A 21340-nucleotide genomic window follows, 5' to 3' on the forward strand; every position below is an offset into this window, starting at 1 on the left:
AAGTCTACTGACAGGGCTTTTGCTTCCCTCCTGTAAATTCTGTTCTTGAAAACCTGAGGTAATTTCATTCGCTATTTCTGACAACTGTTACTTTAATATGATCAAAAGGAACCTAAGTCTGAACTGAAAACCGAGGTAGTCATCTTTTTTTAAGCACATGACCCTTTTTGCGTCCCAAAGAGACTCCAGTCTACTGTTCCTAACTCAGTTGCTCTCCACTCCTCTTCCCTGGCCCTTGCTTCCCCCACACCTGCGCCTATTCAGTCTCTTTCACGGTGACCTGGTTTTGTCTTCACGAACACGAAGGGCACTGCCCATCACAGGATAACAATACTTAGGCCATTTCAAATTCTTCAGTTTACAGCTGAATTCTAGCCTTGAAATCTCAAGGTTTTAAAAGACATCCTTCATCTTTGCTTCACTGTCATATTCTAAGTGACCAAAACTTGCATCTTTAAAACTTCTTACAGGTTGGGTGGCCTTCTAAGTCTTCACTGAGTTCACAATGGAAAATCAGCGATGTGCAACTTTTTAAGCCTTACTAAAAAGGAAGGAAGACACTAACGCAGCTAGACACCGTCAGGAACTCAAGATTTCTTGATAAACTTCGTCAAGCTTCATCTTTGTGCAAAGAAAACACTGGACTACCAGATTCCAAGCTTAATAAATACATATAGAAAAAATGTCATCTATAATTCTTTTCTCCAGAAAGTCATTTGTGCAAATATAATTATATCAATAAAAAATAAAAGCAAAAAAATATCTTTCAAGTAGAAAAAGCACCATGCTTGGAAACAATACTACCTAAGTGGCATTACTGTACAACAGTCAAAAGATAATCGAATCTTTCACTGTGAATCTCAAATATATTTCTAATCCATAGCATTTTTGGTGATATTCTTTATATAACTTAGAAGAATGATTCATAATCACGATATGCATTTAAGTTTATATTATTGTACGTTTCTTTAAAAGTATACGCTATGCTTTTTTCTGACCTTGCACAATTTAACGCATGCATGCCATGGGCAGAAAACCAAGCACTGGTATGCACGCCATTACAATTAACTTCTCTTTTGCTGAAGGTGGCTATGTTAGAGACCCCCAGCTTTCCACAATGACAAGTACCTCCAACTTAAAACTGCATGCAAATGTGCCTTTTTAAGTTTATGTATTAAAAAAAGTGACTTCCCTTTACGCTGGGGTTGCTGTTTGGCTCTCATGCCAAATAGTCCATTGGAAATACTCCTTAGGAATTATGTCTCTTACTCCTTTAGCACAATTTCTTCAGTGAAGTGCTCCGTAATTGTATGCTGATTAAAGGGCCAACCAATGAAAGAAAGAACGAATAAATGGATGGATGCTTGTCTGAAGGTTCTGTTTAAAATGCCTCAGGACTTAATTAACATTAGACAGAAAAATCGGGCATCAACCATCATTGAAGACTTTGAAGTTGGAATTACTAGGTAGAATTGGTAACCTCTGGCACCAGAGCAAACTTGCTTCTGGAGAGCAGAATCTATAAGGCAAAATGAGGAGTGTGAATACAGGAGGTGAAGGACATTTAAAGCAAAGGCAATTTACAACTTCCATAGACTGAGCCATACTTTACGCCGTAAAGTGGATCCTGCTGGATAGGAACTACACCAAACTTATACTTTGCTATTAGTAAACATTCCAGACCATCTAGTTTTGACTTACAGTCTCCCTCTTTTCCATAAAAAAAAAATTTCAGATCATATTAGAAATTCTTCTGTAACAATATCTTGGCCAGCCTGAAAATAAATGCATACCTGTCTGTACTGGAATTTCTCTTATATCGTCATTGGTCAAAAAAGAGGAGTTTTGTTTCTGTTGGGTTACAGTTACCATAACTATTACCTGAAAAAAATACAATGATGTTTCTTCGGTTTACATGTCATCAGTGTTTTTACAGGACAGACTTTTTTCGCTCTGCTTCCACATTTTTTCAGGTCATTATTAAACTAACGGAGAATACAGTTGGAAGCTGAGCTCTGAAGACCAGTGAATACAGATACAGCTGGAAGAGGACTATCAAGACACCTCCGATGGTTTAGTAGTAAAACTACTACACAGCTGGTTTGAAAAGGGCATGGATGGTTAAATCGTAACAGTTAGCAAAAACAACTGAAAAAAACTCTGGAACAACAAGGCATCATACGAAAAACACCAAACCAAATCCATTGCTTTCCAGTCAATTCCAACTCATAGCAACCCTATAGGAAAGAGTAGAACTGCCCCACAGGGTTCCCAAGGAGTGGCTGGTGGATTTGAACTGCCGACATCTCAGTTTGCAGCCAAGCTCTTAACAACTGCGCCACCAGGGCTCCAAAAGGCATGACAGTGACTAAAAATCTCAATTCAATTATTTTCTGTAAATCAAAGGATGACTGGTAGTTTTGAGGGCAGGATCCACAACGTGTAATGTTGCGATAATTAGCTGTTGTTTAGGGTTATCAGTATTGACAATGAACTTCTCTATCACTTTAGGTTAATGAAAATGCTGAGGTATGTATCAGTCTGAAAATTCCACTAATTATCCCATTTTCAAAGGAAAACTTCAAGAAGATTATGTGTCTTGAAAAATAAAAAGACTGGGTGACTTGGAATTTCTTCTACTTCTCCACGCTCTGAGGCTGTTGGGCTGTTGATGAGGAGTGACAGCTGTGAAGCTCTGCTTCAAGGTCTGACGTAGTCAGCACTTCCAAGACAAGGTCAGGAACGCTACTTCTGCCATCTGCATGGGCTGGTACCCGCCTAGATTTTGTGCTTTTTTCAGAGAAACACGACACAAAGGAATGTCTTGGGAGTTCACTTCTCCATTCCTAGTGCCACACACACAAAAGAAATCCAGCCAGCAGAGGGAACAGATTGACTAGCAGGAGCCAGAGGGTGACCACCAGGCTGGAGGAACGGGAACAGAGATCTAGGGTTGAAAACAAGAAATTGACATTCTGTAGACAGTTTTGGAGTAGATTATTAAAAAAAAAAAAAACCAAACCCGTTGCCGTCAAGTTGATTCCAACACGTAGTGACTGTATTGGACAGAGGAGAACTGCCCCATATGGTTTCCAAGGAGCGCCTGGTGGATTCAAACTGCCGACCTTTTGGTTAGCAGATGTAGCTCTTAAGCACTGCGCCACCAGGGTTTTCAATACATCATAGCAACTAAATATTGAGAGATGAGTACAGGTGATTATTAAAAGGTGAACAAGGACCACCTTGGAAAGCAGAATCAAGACCAACTTTCTGAAACCCAGATACACAATATGTTTTTAAAAAATATTTACAGATATAAAATATTAATGGAAGAAGAAACAAAATTTGTATCTACCATATCAAGGTTAAAAAAAGGCACCTGAGAAAAGGACTAAAGACTAAAAGTTAAAGATGTCACATAGAAGAGTAAATAGAAATCTTGACAGGACTCTCTTCTTCTACTCTTTCTTGTCCCTTCTAGATAAAGTGGCCATATAGTTTATCACCCTAAACCAGGGCATTCTGAGAATAAAAGAGAGTGCTATTAATAACTACACCAAGACAACAGACACACAGACTATCCCAGGCAAACCAGGGCATACAGCCCTCTATTTCTGCAAATCTATCCATCTATCCCACCACCCATCTATCAGTTTGTGGTACTATGCTGGCTTGTGTGCTGCTATGATGCTGAAAGCTATGCTACCGGTATTTCAAATACCAGTAGGGTCACCTGGGCACCTGAAACTTGGTTTCAGCAGAGCTTCCAGACTGAGAAAGACTAGGAGGAAAGGCCTGGCAACCTACTTCTGAAAACCATATGGATCACAACAGAACACTGTCCGACTAGCTTGCTTTGGACATGTCATCAGGAGAGATCAATCATTAGAAAAGAACGTCATGTTCAGTAAAGCAGAAGGCCAGTAAGGGCCAGGGAGACCCTCAGTGTGATGGATTGGCATAATAGCCATACTGATGAACTGGAACATGCTGGCAACTGGGAGGATGATGCAGGACTGGGCAACGTTTCATTTTGTTGTACATAAGGCCGCCATGATTTGGAGTCAACGGCAGCTAACAACAATCCATCTATCCATATTAATCACCCAAGACTTGATTCCAAAATAGCTGTGGATACTAGGAGTATTTTTTAATGATAGCTGCTCTCGTGGCTGTCTGTTTTCCGAAAGAATTCTCATAATGGAAAACGTTTTTATAACAGTCAGGAGGCTGGGCCAACTTCACTTTAAGGATGAGTTGTCCTTTTTAATGTTTTGAACAATAAAGATGGGCCTCTAGAGAACCAACCAAGTTCCACTTATGAGTAGCTTAAAAGTAAGAAAAACAGGGGTGGTCTTCAGCTACAGAATGAGTAAAATGACAATGTCAAGGCAATGGAGGCTGTTCTGAACACTACGCAGTGTGGAAGGAGTATTTAAAAAAATTATTTCACTGCCTGCAATCCAGGTAACCCACGAGGAACTCTCCAATGGGATCAGCTAGCATTTGTTAAATCCTGGAAAATGCCTACGTAGCCTAGAACAGTGCTTTTCAAAGTATGGGCGGTGAACCAACAGCATCAGCACTCACCTGGGAACTTATTTAAAACACGAATTCTCAGGCTCCCACTCAGACCTTCTGAGTCAGAAACTCTAGGGGTGCAGCCCAGCAGTCTGTGCTTTAACATGATGCTACCGCACACTAAAGTTTGAGAACCTCTGGCCTAGAGCTGGGCTGTTCAACATGGTGACCACTAGCTATGCTTGGCTATTTGAATTAAAATGAATCAAAATTAAATAAAATTCCAAATTTAGTTCCCCAGTTGCGCTAGCCGTATTACACATGTTCAGTTATTGATTGTTGCTAATTACTACCGTATTAGACAATGCAGATTACGGAACATTGCCAGGTTCTACTGGACAAGTTCTGACCCAGAACACTAGGTACAGTGAGTTGAGCTGGCTGGAGCAAGGAATGGACCTAGAGTCACTAATACAGAGGCATATCCCTTTAGCACCTAGCTCTTAATTTGGCTCAAAGGAAACAGGAAGAAAACTAGCTCTGTTTATTCACTCTTGGTACTAACAGTTCACAAACTATTAAAACATTAATGGCAGCTCTAGAACACCTTTTATCCTTCAAAAAACATTGTACCTTCTGTGAAAGTACTGTTCAAAAAGAAAAAAGAATTCAGCATGGGTGTTTCAAATGAACTGGAGTTAATCACACCTGGGTTTGGATCTGAACAGAATTATTTATCAGCCATGACTGAGGATACGTTACTTAACCGCTCTACACCTTAGTCTTCTCACACGTAAAATTATGATAATAGTTCCTACCTCATTAGGTTTTGTGCTGATTAAATGCAATGACATATGTAAAGCACTTGACCAAGTGTCTAGTACTCAATAAACAGAAGTAAAAATAACTCCCAGAATTTGCAGAAACCAGGAAGAATCTAGGAATAAGTCTATCATATTCACTAATGCAAAATGTTTTAGGCAATATAAAACAACTATCTAACCACACTCAAACACTCAGAAGTGATGAACAGAGAAAAGGAGGAGAAAAGATGGGAGTTGCACATCCTAAAAGAAGCTGCCAATGTTAGAAGAGGCTATGCGGACTAACCACTTGTGGGGAAATAATGCAGAAAAGTTGGGGGACAGGAATATCTTTTCACACTTCTTCCAGAATACTGGCAGTTTTAACGCTTTTAAAAACCAAAAACAACCCAAACCTGTTGCCATCAAGTTGATTCAGACCCATAGCAACCTTAGTGCTTTTAAGGTACACTTCAATACTCCAAATATACTTTAATTCATTAGACAGATTAGAGATGATCATTGGATTAATAGCTTCATTGTAGAGTAGTTCTAATTATTTAAAGTACCAAATATTATTTTTACCAGTTTGGTGGGTCATAAACAGTGTACTAAAAAAGAAACAAACTAAACGTTCACTTGAAGCTTAATAAAAGTTAATAAAAAAAAAAAAGAAACAAACTATTCACTTTAATAGTCTGTGTAATTTGGCCTCGCCTCTGGCACATAATTTATATATAGTAAAGGTTCAGTGTGTGATTTATTCATGCACGCTAACAAAATGGGAAGTAAGGTATTTTATGATTGCAACAGTGATGTTTATGAAGTTTTAAAAAACGAGACTAAAAGGTAGGTCTCCTTGTAGTGTTACACATTTTTCACAATTGTGTCCGCTGTTTGGAGCTTACAATGCTCTTTTGAGCATGTGTCCTTACAGAGCTGGTAAGTTCATGGGAAAAGCTATCACTTCATGGTATCACAGACTCAGAATAATAAACTGATCCTAAACAATATAAATGGAAACCCTGGTGCTGTAGTGGTTAAGAGCTACAGCTGCTAACCAAAAGGTCAGCTGTTCAAATCCACCCGGCGCTCCCTGGAAACCCCATGGGGCAGTTCTACTCTGTCCTATAGGGTCGCTATGAGTCAGAATTGACTTCATGGCAATGGGTTTAATGGGTAAATGATATAAATAACAAACTGTCTGATAAGGAAGGGGCAGGGTAAGAAGAAGAATGGAAGGCACCAGTTGATGGACATGGAAGGCACCAGCTGATGGACTTGGAAGGGGTGGTTTGCAATCTCTACTCCCACCGCCCCCCCACCCCCAACACACATCTGTTCAACAGATTCACTTGTCTTTGTTATACTTGAAGGACAGGAACTTCATCATCTCATGGCCCCTCAACCCCATCTGGCTTTCTGATTATACACATTCTTCTATGCATACTCTCCTAAGATCCCTACCCCCACCCCAGCTGGAGGTAGCTCTCCTTCACTCTTAACTCTAACTGCTACTGGCCCAGATGCCTGCTGATCTCTTGGATGATAAAATGTTAACAGTTTCCTGTAATTAACTCTAGGGTTAGGTCTGAAATAGCAGCTCAATCAGAACTACCCTTTAATTCTAGCCACAACAACAACAAATTGTCATCCCATTAGCTTGACACTAAGTAAAAGTTAACTGAGCACATTTAACGCCATTCATGTACTGAAACACGTGTTGTATGCCACATTAAAAGGACCTTCAATTCATATGCCATCACTGTCGCGAGAGCAGAAAACTCCACGGATTCACTGGAGTGCTGTGCAGAAAAGAGTTAACGAAGCAGGGCTGAAACCGCTGTCCTTACGAGGTCCTGCTTACGGGGCTGGCCCCGGCCGGTGTCTGCGAGCTGGTTTCCTCCACACTTAGCCCACTTACCTTTCTCCTTGGCTGCTCTGGTTTCCTGTCCTTTTGCTGTAATAAATGTTAGCTGTAAGAACCATTATATGCTGAGTCTTATAAGTCCTTCTAGAGAATTATCAAACCTGCGGGTGGTCTTGGAGGCCTCCGACCCAAGTACAAATCTTCCTAAACTCACCCTCCAATTACAGCTTCTGTCTAGATAAAGATGCCACAATTTGGGAAAGAAAGGAAATAAAATCAGAGTCTTAAGAGGTGGAGAAACTTGGACTTGTAAACTGATTGTAGCTCTCTATTTTCAACCAGATTATGAAACACGCAAAGGGTTACATATTTCCATTGAAAGAATACTTCAATGGAGAAAATAAAACATCGTATAAGATTTTTATTATTAATATTCTAATACGTCATATTGCCATAAGGTCATTTAAACCAAAGCCTTAGTTGAGAGTTTATGATTTCTACTTTTGTAACTCCTAGCAATGGGTCATCAGCCACACTCTGTACGTCTTCAGTAATGGGGAAATGCCTTCTTCTCAAGTCAGTCTTTCCTTTCCCCTCCTGGTTCTAAAGGATTGAGCTGGAATCTTTCTTCCTACAAGTACAAACTCTTGATTCCAATGCTACCCTCTGGAGTCTCACAGAATGAGTGTAAGATCTCTCAATGAAAACCACCTTCTCTTTGCCACTTCTATCTTTCCATCTCACTTTGTGTGAGTGTATTTGTGTCTCCTTGCGCCTTTCTCTTTTTTGTGGTACGTCAATCCCTTCGAGTATCTTTCCCTCTCTTTTCACCTGGTTATAACAAGACTAAAATATATTTAATTGCTTTTTGTATTTAATGAGCAGAATTTTGTTTTTTCTACTCTTGATTTGAACATGAAGAGATGACCTTCAATACATTTTTTGTGTGAGTCAGGGGTTCTTCACACAGAAAGGTTCATCTACCTCAAGTTTCTAATATTAGTGGGCAGGAAGAACTTTTGCATAAAACTGCAACTAGAAGAAGCTCAACGTGTTTTAGAGCCCCCTTGAAAATAATTTTCAACATTGTGCTTTTTCCCTGTTTACTCCAACTACAGAGACTACTCACCCAGTGGTAGAGCTCGGGTCAGGTTAGAAACTGGAGGATCTGTTTCTGGAGGACAGAGCTCACAGAAGTCCCAACACGATGGGCAGAGCAGATTTCCCCCATGAATCCAGCCATTCATCTGAATACTGACAGGGAGGACCTGCCCGGCCCGACTACACAAATAGGAAGTATTTTGGACCCAAACCTTTAGACCTTGAGGAGAACAAGAAACCTTCACACAGGGGAAAAAAAAAAAAAAAAATCAGGTCAGTGAGTCTACAAAGAGAGATTTCACCTTCAATTGCCAGAACAGACATAAAAAAAAAAAACCAAAAAACTAACTAAATCAATTGCCGCTGACCCTATAGGACAGAGTAGAACTGCCCCATAGGGTTTCCAAGGAGTGCCTGCTGGATTTGAACTGCCGACCTTTTTGGTTAGCAGCCGTAGCTCTTAGCTACTACGCCACCAGGGTCAGAATTTACTAAAACCATTGCCTATAAAGCACTATTTGTGCTGTGGGCGTATCTTTAACCTCACATAAAGGGAGTGAGGTCATTCAGGCTCTAAAAGAATTTCACTCTGTGGTAACAGTTTTTAAATTTTGAGTCTAGTGGCTTTTTAAGAGTCTGATGAAAGCTATAAACACTTTTCCTGAAAAATACAAGCAGCACATAGCCTTATATACAATTACAGACCCCCAAAGCCAAGTTATCAAGAATACCATTTCTGTACATTCCAGCAGCTTCATGTACTCCAGCTTAAATCTAAGTCAAAGGGCATCAATCATGTGACTCCCTCCACAAGTCACTTTTTTAAGTCAAAATGTTATTAGTTCTTTTAAATTATAAAAATAATATTGGCTCAGTGTAACAAAAAAGGCATACAGCATAGGAATGTACATAATTAAAGTTTCCCGCTCTTTCTACCTCAGATCCTTTGCTCAGAGATAGCAGTCACAGTGATTTTAACCAAACTGGTAACATCTTTGAAGGCAGAGCTCATATTTCATGTGCAAGGTATAATTGATGAATTCGATTTTTAAAAACTAACACTTTAAAGATAACTTTTAAAACACATAAAAATGCCTGGGTGTCTTAGCCATCCAGTGCTGCTACAGCAGAAATATCACAAGTGGATGGCTTTAACAAAGGGAAATTTATTCTCTCACCATCTAGGAGGCTAGAAGCCCAAATTCAGGGTGCAAACCCCAGAGGAAGGCTTTCTCTCTGTCGCCTCTGGGGGAACATCCTTGTCATCAATCATCCCTGGTCGAGGAACTTCCCTGCACAGGGACCCTGGGTCCAAAGGACTGACTATTCTCCTGGCTCTTATTTCTTGGTGGCATGAGGTCCCCATGTCTCTCTGCTCACTTCTCTCTTTTATATCTCAAAAGACATTGACTCAAGATACAACCTAATCTTGTAGACTGAGTTCTGCCTCACTAACATAACTGCCTCCAATCCTGCCTCATTAACATCACAGAGGCAGAATTCACAACACAAAGGAAAATCACATTAGGAAACAAAATGGTGGACAATCGCACATAGGGAATCATGGCCTAGCCAAGTTGACCCACATTTTTGGGAGACACAATTCAATCCACAACATGAGGTCTTCTTCAAAGGTGTTTTCTACAAAGACTTCAAACTAATTTCAATTACGCTCCGTTCACTTTAAGTATTTCTGGAACTTCTCTCTTGGTACTACCTTCAAAACCAGTGCATGCTAGCTCCTGTCTGGAGGGGAGATGAGAAGGCCAAGGGGGACAGAAGCTGGCTGAATGGACACAGGAATATAGGCTGGAGAAAAGGAGTGTGCTGCCTCATTAGGGGGGAGCAACTAGGGGTATACAGCAAGGTGTATATAAATTTTTGTATGAGAGACTGACTTGATTTGTAAACTTTCACTTAAAGCACCGTTAAAAAACAAAACAAAAACAAAAACCAGTGCATGCTTGTGAATATGTTTGATGGGGGCACGCTTTTAGCCTTTCTAAGTAGATTTAATTTTTGGAAATAGTCTAAAGTTGCCCAGAACGAAGTCTAGTAAAGATAGATGACTCAACTGATTGCAAACTGGTTGTTAAGCTGTTGCACGTTAGGCACAGAAGAGACAGCAAGCACAGGTGGAGGAAGACAGATGGCATGCCACGTGAAGACAGCCACAGAACCAAAGAACAGAAGCTGAAGAGAGAAAAGGACCTTCCCTCAGAAACGAGACAGAGAGACAGGCACAGAAGAGAGAGTACTTCCCTTAGAGCTGCACCCTGAATTAGGACTTCTGGTCTCCTAAGCTGTAAGAAAATAAATTTCTGTTCATTAAAGCCACTCATTTGTGGTATTTCTGTCACAGCAGTACCAAAAACTAAGACACTGGTTAACACAGGTTAATGTAAGTATGATGCAAAATACTAAGACTGATTTTCTTAGATGGCTATTTAACTATTTCTAATGGAAATTTCAAGAGAAGAGATCTAAAAGTATCTTTGAATAGTCATTTTTGAAATAACTATCATCAGTTAAGTTGAAATATAACACTCATCTGGAAATTTAAGTTATAATAGCTAGCAAGAAAACCTACAACAAAGTATGACCTCATAGAATTCCACAATCAATGATCCACATCTGTAAAGTATTACCATAACTACAGTGCAATGTAACCATCTGTCATGGATTGAATTATGTCCCCCCCAAAAGGCATGTATCAACTTGGTTAGGCCATGTGTGGTTGTCCTCCACTTTGTGACTGTAATTTTACGTTGAGAGAATTAGGGTGAAACTTGTAACACTGCCCTTACTCAGGTCACCTCCCTGATACAAGGTAAAGGGAGTTTCCCTGTGGTGTGGCCTGTACCACCTTTTACCTCTCAACAGATAAAAGGAAAGGGAAGCAAGCAGAGAGTTGGGGACCTCATACACCAAGAAAGCAGCACCAGCAGCAGAGAGCATCCTTTGGACACGGGGTCCCTGAGCCTGAGAAGCTCCTTGACCTTGAGAAGACTGAGAACAAGGACCTTCCTCCAGAGTCGACGGAGAAAGAAGGCCTTCCCCTGGAGCTGACAGCCCGAATCTGGACTTGTAACCTACTAGACTGTGAGAGAATAAATTTCTCTTTGTTAAAGCCATCCACTTATGGTATTTCTGTTATGGCAGCACTAGATGACTAAGACACCATTCTTTTAAGTAAGAATTGATTGAGCACTGTTCTTACTGCTGAAAACGATACCAAAGAAGTCCATGACACAATGCCTGCCCTTTAGCATGTTTAGTTGAGGACAGAGGGGTGGGATATAAATATATCCCCCCCACCAAAAAAAAAAAAAATTAACGGTGTTAGACTGTTTTATGATTTAGAGTCAATAAAAGGTACCAACAAGAGGAAAAAGAGCGCAAACAGGCAAGTTTAATGGAAGAAACAGCACTTATGTCCTAAAGATGTGCACAGGATTTGGATCACAGTGAGGCAGATTACAGGCTGGGAAACAATGTCCATGGCTTAGAGATAGAGATAGATAAGAATCATCTGGGTGTACTGATACAACAAAAGAAAGCCTTCCTTAATGAAGTTTAAGTACTCCTACTGGGAATTAAGTGTGGACAGATGAGTAAATGTATAAGCTATAGCAGGCTTAATATACCCAAGAAAGCTGAGTCAAAATCCAGCAGTAAGGAATGCCAAGACACAACTTGATTTGCACTGAAGAACACAAGGAAGACTCAGGAATTGCTGGTACCAGTAAACAGGAAATAAAAGCTGTAAGTAGAAGGATTACATTAACTTCTACTTAAGAAACAGACCCCCAGATTGCCCTCTATCTCCACAAGGAGCTGGGCCACTGTTAATTCCTAACCCAGATCACTGGAAATTTATTTTTTGCAGATAATTTCTGTTCTGGGGGACACCAAGTAAAGTGAAGGTTGAGATGGCATTTTGAAAAAAGGACTTTAAATAAAAGTTTACATATTAAATATTAAGACCCTTTGGCACTCAAAACCCACTCAGTTCCTAGAACACTGACAACTATGCATACAAGCTCAAGGTAGGATATTAGAAGTCTCCTCTGAGGAATGTGACCAGCTCAAGAAAAGAAAAACCTAATGATACAGGTATCAAAGGTTTTACAAGGAAACAGTCCTACAGTGAAGATTACAGTCAATAGGACTTACGTACATGCTCAGAGCTTCCAACTCGCTTTCGGTCAGCTCTTCAATATAAGAAGGCTGCTAGAGATCACCAAAAATAGATCCAACTCATTAAATTTCAGAATACTGAAAGGTGGAGAGAAGACAGAAAAAGAATTTACTAGCTTCCAGAGAGGGAAATAAAAAAAAAAAATTACATAAAAACCATGAAAAATAAAAATCACACCGGAATATAAGGGAAAAATGCCTTCAGAATTCTTATGGAAAACAATTTTCAACAAGAAAATTATACCCAGCCAAACTATCATCAAGTATAAGAGTTTTTTTGTAGTGATGCTTTCAGACATGGGAGGTCTCAATTTTTTTTACTCCTATATACTCTTTCTCAAAAGCCACTAGAAGCATGTTCCACTAAAATGAAAAAAGAAACCAAGAAAGAAAATGGCACAGGATCAACAAAATAGAGAATCCAATACATGAGAAAGGCAAAGAAATCTCCAGGATGATCACGACTGGAGATCCCAAGATGACAGTTTTCCTGCAAGTGTACAGGGAATCTAGTCCAGATTTGGGCAGGTCAGAAATTTCCAGAAAAGATTTTCTCAAGATGAAATTAATAGAATTCCTAAAGAATCTGACTGTATTAGAGGCTATAAGCCCCAGTGGGAGCAGAATTTTCAACTAAATTAGTGTTAAGTTCACAGAAAACTAAGCAAATGATTAAACAAGATAATAATGAATAAACACAGGGAAAAAAAATGTTGGCGAGAATTTGATAAGTAATCATTATATACTACATGGCTAAGCATTTACGTAGCTGTAGTAATACTATAAATAGTGAATACACATCCATCTAAAATTACCATGGGGAGGATGTAGAAACAGGAAGAGGATGTGGTGGGAGGAACAGATGAAAAAACAAAATCCTTATCTTCTAAAGTCAATAGATACTGCCTAAAATTGAAACATTATAAAGGAATAATATAAGCTTTTTATCAATTAGACGAAAAATACTAAAAAAAAAAAAAAAATCAGCTAAGAATTGAAAGTGATACATCTGGGAAGAAGCAAATAATTACTGAAGCAGTAAAAATGGGGACTGCAGGTTTTTAAAGATGTGGAATGCATGTGTACATAGAGATACATATACAAGTGTACATATGCACATATATATATTTAAATATATATATATAGATGTACATGTCTGAATGTATATATAAAAATACGCTGTATACATACATCTATTTCCTAGCTTTATCCACAGAGACAGCCTGGGAGCAGCTATACGCCAATGGCAATGAGGAGCACATCCAACTCTTAGAGACCCATACACCACTAAAAGAAACTGGAGCTTCTCAGGGGCAGAGGAAGTACAAGATGGGCCTAGAATATCTTGGGCCAGAAAGCAAGGAAATGTTCAAAGAATGATGGGACATATCAAAAACACAGGAGCCAGGTAAATGGGGCTCTCCCTGACTAAAGCTGGGGCAACCTGAACATCAAAATAAGTAATGATAATCATGTAATATCTACTGAATAAAATGTAATCTATGAGTGAACACAAAGTATAAGAAATGAGATTTTAAAAAGCTCCTCCTCACAAAGTACTTATTACAGAAGGAAAAAAATAACTTGACAGTGGAGAAGCCTGGCAGATACCAACAGGCTAACATAGCCATAATAAAGCAAATTGAAAGGTACCACCAGAACAACACAAACATCACTTCTGTGATATACCTTCCAAAGATGCATTATCTGAATTTAATCATGAGAAAACATCAGAGAAACCAAAATCGAGAGACATTGAAGAAAAGAACTGGCCTGTAATCTTTAAAATGTTATGGAAATCAAGAAAAGACGGAGGAACTATTCCAGATTGAAGCAGACCAGAGATGTGACAACTAAATACGTTTGATATTAGATTGAATCCTATTGTGAAAAGGAGATTATTGGGATAACTGGCAAAACCTGAATGGGGTCTGGGGCCTAGATGCAACAATGTTAATTTCTTGATCTTTTTACTAGTAGCTTTGTGGTTATGTAGGAGAAATGTCCCTGTCTGTAAGAAAAAGTACTTGGGGGAAAAGGGGTAGAATGTCAGTAACTTACACCTAAAATTAAGCCTGAGAAAAATAGATTTTTGTACCATTTTTGCAACTTTTCTGTTAAAATAAGCACATGAATAACTTAATCCATATGTTAACAGTTTAGAAATCATGCACAGTTTCCCACGTAAATGATGGCTAGTATTAAATTAGAAAAATTAGCTGACAACACTAGGCAGAAGGAAAGCAAGTACATTCGGTCTTTGCTGATGGTATTATAAATTTGTAAAAGGCCTCTGTGCTGGTAGGAGGTTGGCAGAACATTAAAACAGCCTGAAAATGTCACCCTCCCATTAGAGTTTAACCTAATATTCTCCACTTTGCTTTAACCTAATATTCTCACTTATGGGAATCTGTTTCAAAAATAAATGTTAAAAAATGTAAAATACGTAAGTATACTTGTAAAAGCATTTTTTATATAGTTAGATGTAAAAATTAATATATAATAGTAAAGTTATTTCCCTAATTATGATACATTAAAATGATGGAATGTTCTACAGTCATGAAGAAGAGTAAATATTATGATTAGGAAAACTTGGGAAAAGGTGTTTTGCTCCCCATAAAAAGTACTAAATGAAGGCACTAAAGCAAAATTAACTATTGTGATTACAACTAAGTCAAAATTATGTATTTAATCAATCATACATCTTTAATGGAACTTAACAATCAAAGTGGTGGCTGGATTACAGTCATTAAATTACTGCTGGAAAATGTTTATTTTTAATTGTCATTTACAAGGTTAAAAATTTTATATGAATTGCATGGTGTGTGAATTATATCTCAATAAAGCTGTTACAATAAAGTTCATTTTAAAAGTAACTTTTAAAATAACTGTTCAGTTCTGTGATGGTTAATGTTACATGTCAACTTGGCTGGGCTACGATTCTCCATGGTTTGGGAGTTGCTCTTCCATAATGTAATCACCTTCCATTTTGTGATCTGATGTGAGCAGCCAATAAGTTGAAAGGGGTGTTTCCTTGGGGGTGTGGCCTGTCTCCAGTATATACATGGAGGTTCTGGCAAAGCTTCCTCTCTCTCTCGACTCTGCACTCTTCTTGTCACCTGACCTCTAGTTCTTGGGACATAAGTCTTCAAAAGTCTCCAGCCTGCCACCTGACCTGCAGAGCTTGGACTTGCCAGCTCCTAAAACCCCGTGAGCCAGAGGGGTTCCCAGCCTGCCATCAGACCCATGGATGTGAAACTTGCCTGCCCCCACAGTGGCATGAACCATTTCCTTGAAGTAACTCTCTCTATATTTACATATATGTTTCACTGGTTTTGCTCCTCTAGAGAACCCAGACTAAGACAAGTTCCCAGCTACAGAAGTCTATTTAGCTCTGTGGCTAAAATGATAAGGAACTCTTCCTATTTTTCAGTTCTCAGGAACACACTTTCCTCCCCAACATATATTGGTAGGGTATGGAATAGTCATTAAGTTGGATGCTCTGAAGTTACAGAATGCCCATACCTTAATAAGTTCTTAATATGGTGATGTTGGCCATTTTGTATCAGATATGCAAATAAGATAATTAAAAAAATTGTAGTCTGCCCCCTTTTGGATTTCTAATTTCAAAGAAAAAATCTATTATTAATCAGTACTTGACTTGTTAATTCTTAAAATCTATGCTTTCCTCAGGCCTTTTAAAATAAAATTGTAAGTTTTTACTGTATTACAAAAAGTAATATTTGTTCAAGAAAAAAATTGCTTATTTACTGTAATTTCTTTAGGATATATGTCTAGAAGTAAGATTATTATGAAACTTTACTGATATACAGCAATTATGTATTTTTTAAACAGAAGGAGACAGGCAATTTCTCTGAAAGAAATGTTTTCAGGAAACACAAGCAACCAAACTAATATTTACATAAATAAACAAGATAAGTTAAAGTATTAATCAATAAACTAATTTAACTATATAGATACAAACATATAAAATATATAAATATAAACACTGTATAACACTATAAAATTATATAACATTTGGTATAATTATTAACAATCATATAGTTTACCTGATAACATCCACTCCCCCAGTCTGGGTAACTCAACTTCCTTTCACACTTTTCCATGACAAATGCTGATTTCTGAATTAAACAAACTGAATGAGGTCCATACTTTTCAGCACCATAGTTTTTAAAAAGATCTGTAGCAAACCAGAAAAGTCTTCTTTAAAAACTGACTTTTGGTAATTGTAGCATTTCATTGTTATGATTTAAAGTTGCTTTAAAAACAAACATGTTTAATGAAAATTTTCAATTAAAAAAAAATCAAGAGAAAGATAGGATTCCAAATTCAAACAGGGTTCTCAAAAAAGGAATTACCGGGAGGAGCTTACTCTATTGAACACAAGGGAATAAAACTAGTCCCAAAGGATTTAGGTTAGATATACAGAGGAACTGGCACTAAGAATCATCAGGTGTCTAGGTACCAACAGAAGAACCTTCACCGGTGGCCTAAATAGGAATCACCTCCCAAGAGACCAAACAATCAATATGATGAGGGTTTTTTTGGAGTGCTGCACTCTTTGCAAAACTTGACTAGGATCTTCAATTTGTGCCACCTCCTGGACGTCCATAAATAACACGCTGATCTAGTCTCAGACTAAGCTCAAACCTGCAGCGGTAGGGGGTGGAATATATGAACTCTAAGTCCCCAATTGACAGAGTGATGAAGCTCTTAATCCCCAGCAATAATTTGCTCTTTTTACACTCTTACTACAGTTAAATTTCATCTTTTGAAAGTAGAGCATTCAATTAGCCCACTTAAAATGTTATAAAGAGAAGTATTTTATATCAGTTTTGAAAAATGTTAATTGTACTGCTAAGAAAGGAAATAATAAACAATAAAGTAGAACTCTATATTTCTCTTATTTATCAGTATTCCAAGATCCTCAAAAAACATAGTGATCAATATCTAAAATAACAAGAAAAAACCCACTGCCGTTGAGTCGATTTCGACTCATAGCGACCCTATAGGACAGGGTAGAACTGCCCCATAGGGTTTCCAAGGAGCAGTTGGTTCATTCGAACTGCTGACCTTTTGGTTAGCAGCCCAACTCTTAACCACTACGCCTCCAGGGTTTCCATCTCTAAAATAGGGGCCAGCTAACGGTAACTCTCAGGCTGAATCCCGCCTGCCACGTGTTTCTGTAAGTTTCATTGAACGTAGCCACATCCATTTGTTTACATATTGCCCATGGCTGCTTTCATACAACAGCAGACCTCAGGCCCCGTAAAGCCTAAAATATTTACTCTCTGTCCCCTTACAGAAAAAGTTTGCTGACCCCACCTCTAAAACAATAAAATGTGAGCCTATATCACTGGCTAATCCAAAATTAACAGATCTGTGTACTTCATTTGCTTTAATATGGAACTGCTTAATCGTTATAAGACTTCAAGATATTTATTACATAAGTGAGCAATGAAAAAAATGACACCACAAATCCAATGAAATCTTCTAGGTTTAAGAATAAAAGGTAAACACATTATGGAAATTTAAAAATTAAATGATTTGGGTCTATAATAAAGTTGGGAATAATGAGAATAAAAAGACCAGGTTACGAAATTTCGATGACTACAAAGAGACAACTTATTGATCTTCACTAACATACTGAATGTGACATTTCTGTTTACAAAGGTGGTTCATATGAGTTAGAACTATTATCGCTGAATACCCAACTGCCATACTGCTTATTCCCTTGATGGATCTATTTCTATACATTAAAAGACAATAAACAATAAGGCAATATATCTTACTGGCCATGGGACAGCAGTATCATTTTGATATCTGAAGAGAGACATGTTTTTCTAAATAATATAAAATGCACACTTTGCAGGAGAAAACAAAGTGGGTATCTAATGTGTTATAGTAAAGAGTCCTGCATTGGAGGATCCTACTCTCACACCAGTTGTCACTTAGTGTCTCTTCGCTCTTCTGAAATCTGATAACATGTCCTTCATAAGATTTTTAGAATAAAATGAAACGATGAAAATGAAAGCGCTTTGCAAGGGAAAAGTGTGATGCATATGTAACCTATTACTGAGCATTGTGTGTGCGCACATGTATGTGAATCAAATAGCTAACAATCTTTTCTGTGCACTGGGCACAATTCTAAGCACTTACTGAATTTATTCATTGAATTCTTACAACAATCCTATAAGAATTATCCCCATTTTACAGATGAGGAAACTGAGGCATAGAGAAGTTAAGTAACCTTTCACAGATGGAAAGCAGCGTAAGTACAGTTTGGCTCCAGGGCCCTTAACCACTATTTTATATTGCTGATGCTACAATTTTAATATGTAAATAGAGGACTAACCTGGCTGATTTTCCAGTATTCTACAATCTGAGCTACGCTGATATTCTCCGCTTAAATGCCAACTGAATTCTTGACTGAAAGGGCAGTAGTCAGCAATTTCTACCGAACCACCATAATAAGGCAAATCTTTAGCAGGTATTCCACTGAGTTCATCAAAGTACTACAAAAAAAGAAAAAAAAAATTATTGGAAAGACAGGAGAGTAAGAAACATTCCGTATATTCAAACCGAAGTCCACAGGCAGTTTATGGTAACCCTTGCTAATGCCGTACAAGATATTAATGTACTTTAATATACAGTATGACACAAAGAAGATAAAAAATATACAGTACAACACAAAGAAGATAGTAATATATTATCTAAGGGGTGTTTCCAGGTTGTTTTAGTTTTCGAAATAAGTAAACTTGTCTAAGTTATTTATTAAGATCACAAATTTCATTCATGTTTTAAAAGGATGAAACAGAATTAACACTGAGTCGAAGAGTTTTAAGAGGTCACAACACTAATGCACAGAATTAAGATATCATAAACATAACGTACTTCAAGTGTTTTAGGAGATTTAATTTATATGTTGCTTTGACAAACTTGAAAAAATTAAAATCTGAGAAAATAAATGAGATTATATAATTAAACGCTTAGAATACGAAAAGAACAAAGTACCTGATAAATTTTACAGATTTCACTCTTTAAACCACCTTAATGAGTTACAGCACTATGCCTAGAAACACAGTGGCCACCTTAATGTGTTTCATGCACTCAGCATGATCATAAATATATGTAGGAAGCTCAAAATTCAGTAGTTTCCATTTTAAATTAGTTTCTGAGATATCATCTCTGACTAAAAAGAGTCCTTAGTGAATGGCAGGCATTTTAGAGATACCCATGGCAACGAGAACTTCAAAATTCAGCCTGAACATTTGGGACTACTTCTTTCATCTTTTAAATCTCATGGGTCAAACCTTTTCCAAAGCAAAACTGCCAAACGTTTTAAATTAATTGGATTACCAAAACCAAAAACCAAACCCAGTGCCGTCGAGTCGATTCCGACTCATAGCGACCCTATAGGACAGTGTAGAACTGCCCCAAAGAGTTTCCATGGAGCACCTGACGGATTTGAACTGCTGACCCTTTGGTTAGCAGCTGCAGCACTTAACCACTATGCCACCAGGGTTTCCATTAATTGGATTAGTATTTCGAAATTATTTTCTTTAAAGAATCTTGTTTCCTGAATAAATTAGAGAAATTTAAAGATGAAGGCTTTGGAAACAAGAAAGAAAATGCAAACAGTTTAAAAAGAGGTCAAAACAAATATTCTAAGTATCGCCTGCCATTACTACAAGTCATTCACTGCTAGATATTAACTAACTACTATCTTGAGCACATTATTATAAAGGAATTGAGACTTCTTACTTTTTTTTCTAATTGGAGAACAAATGGGGCCATAAACTTAAGAGAATTCACTCTTCTAATTCAAAGTAGAAAATACTTTTTAAAAAGTTGATTTCTAAAATTGTGCCCCATTCTTTTAAAAAAACCATCTATCTGAGACCACATGGTCAACAAAGGAGAGAAGGCTGATGCCCTCTGAGACTCAGGTAACAGGAAAGAATAGCGAGAGTAATAATAAGAACGTTGATACAATGTGAAGAACGTAACCAATATCCCTCAAAAAGATGTGTGGAAATTGTTGAGTGGGAACCTGTTTTGCTGTGTCTACTTCCACTGAAAATACAATAACATATTATTTTAACATAATAAAGGGCATTTAATAAAAATAAAATTGTGCCCTGAAAGAAGTGTTACCTGGTACTCTCGCGGTAAAGGTTTCGGAAACTTCTGTAAATTACACACCGCGACCGCTCTCTGGTCCTGTCTGCAGGTTAACTGCAGTGGGTTACTTCTGAGTGTGTCGCAGTAAGGGGTCGGCATCTGCCTCCTGCAGACAGAGATGAGCACCAACAGTGTCAAACTTTAAAGAAAATATGACCAGTCTATTCTGCAGCTTGTGCTTTAGATTACAACCCCAATACATTTTAATAGTTTAAAACTAATTGCTGAATCAGGTGACAAACTTATTTTTCAAACAGTGAAAGGAAATGCTTAACGCAGCTGTGGAAGATGGTTAGTTGCAATATAACAGCACTTCACTGCTATTCAATAAAATCCTATTTGTCGATTTTTCCACTCTCGCCAGTTAAATCGAGTTCTGTAGGCCTGCTTTGCATTTTTAACGCAAACCAATGAAATTCCAGATCCTGGATTGACTCAATGGCAATAATTTGTTAAACTGAAAACATTCACAAGACGATTAATCTTGTTTTTCTATGAAAAATGAAGACTGTGTGACTATTTCTAGTTGCTAACTAACTTGTTCTGTTATCTGGTTACATATATCTACTCTTGGAAGTGTAATTTGAAAAGAGGGGTCTTGTAATTCTCTAAATCAGAATTTGCTGCCATGTCCTGTAAA

General features: G+C 37.9%; 1 protein-coding gene across 2 annotated transcripts in view; it reads right to left on the minus strand.

Annotated features, from left to right (window-relative positions):
• Positions 1 to 446: 446 nt before the first annotated feature.
• LMLN (leishmanolysin like peptidase) overlaps positions 447 to 21340 on the minus strand; it is a 106255-nt gene continuing 85361 nt past the window's right edge. For both annotated transcript variants that reach the window (XM_003412951.4, XM_003412952.4), the window contains 5 exons: positions 20674 to 20806; positions 18872 to 19031; positions 16566 to 16696; positions 8324 to 8534; positions 447 to 2947 (listed from right to left, as the gene is read on the minus strand). In XM_003412951.4, coding sequence (XP_003412999.2) covers positions 2847 to 2947; positions 8324 to 8534; positions 16566 to 16696; positions 18872 to 19031; positions 20674 to 20806 — 736 coding nt within the window. In that variant the 3' untranslated portion in view covers positions 447 to 2846. The remainder of the gene's footprint in view (positions 2948 to 8323; positions 8535 to 16565; positions 16697 to 18871; positions 19032 to 20673; positions 20807 to 21340) is intronic.

This window comes from Loxodonta africana, chromosome 1, assembly GCF_030014295.1.
Source record: "Loxodonta africana isolate mLoxAfr1 chromosome 1, mLoxAfr1.hap2, whole genome shotgun sequence".
Classification (NCBI taxonomy): domain Eukaryota; kingdom Metazoa; phylum Chordata; class Mammalia; order Proboscidea; family Elephantidae; genus Loxodonta; species Loxodonta africana.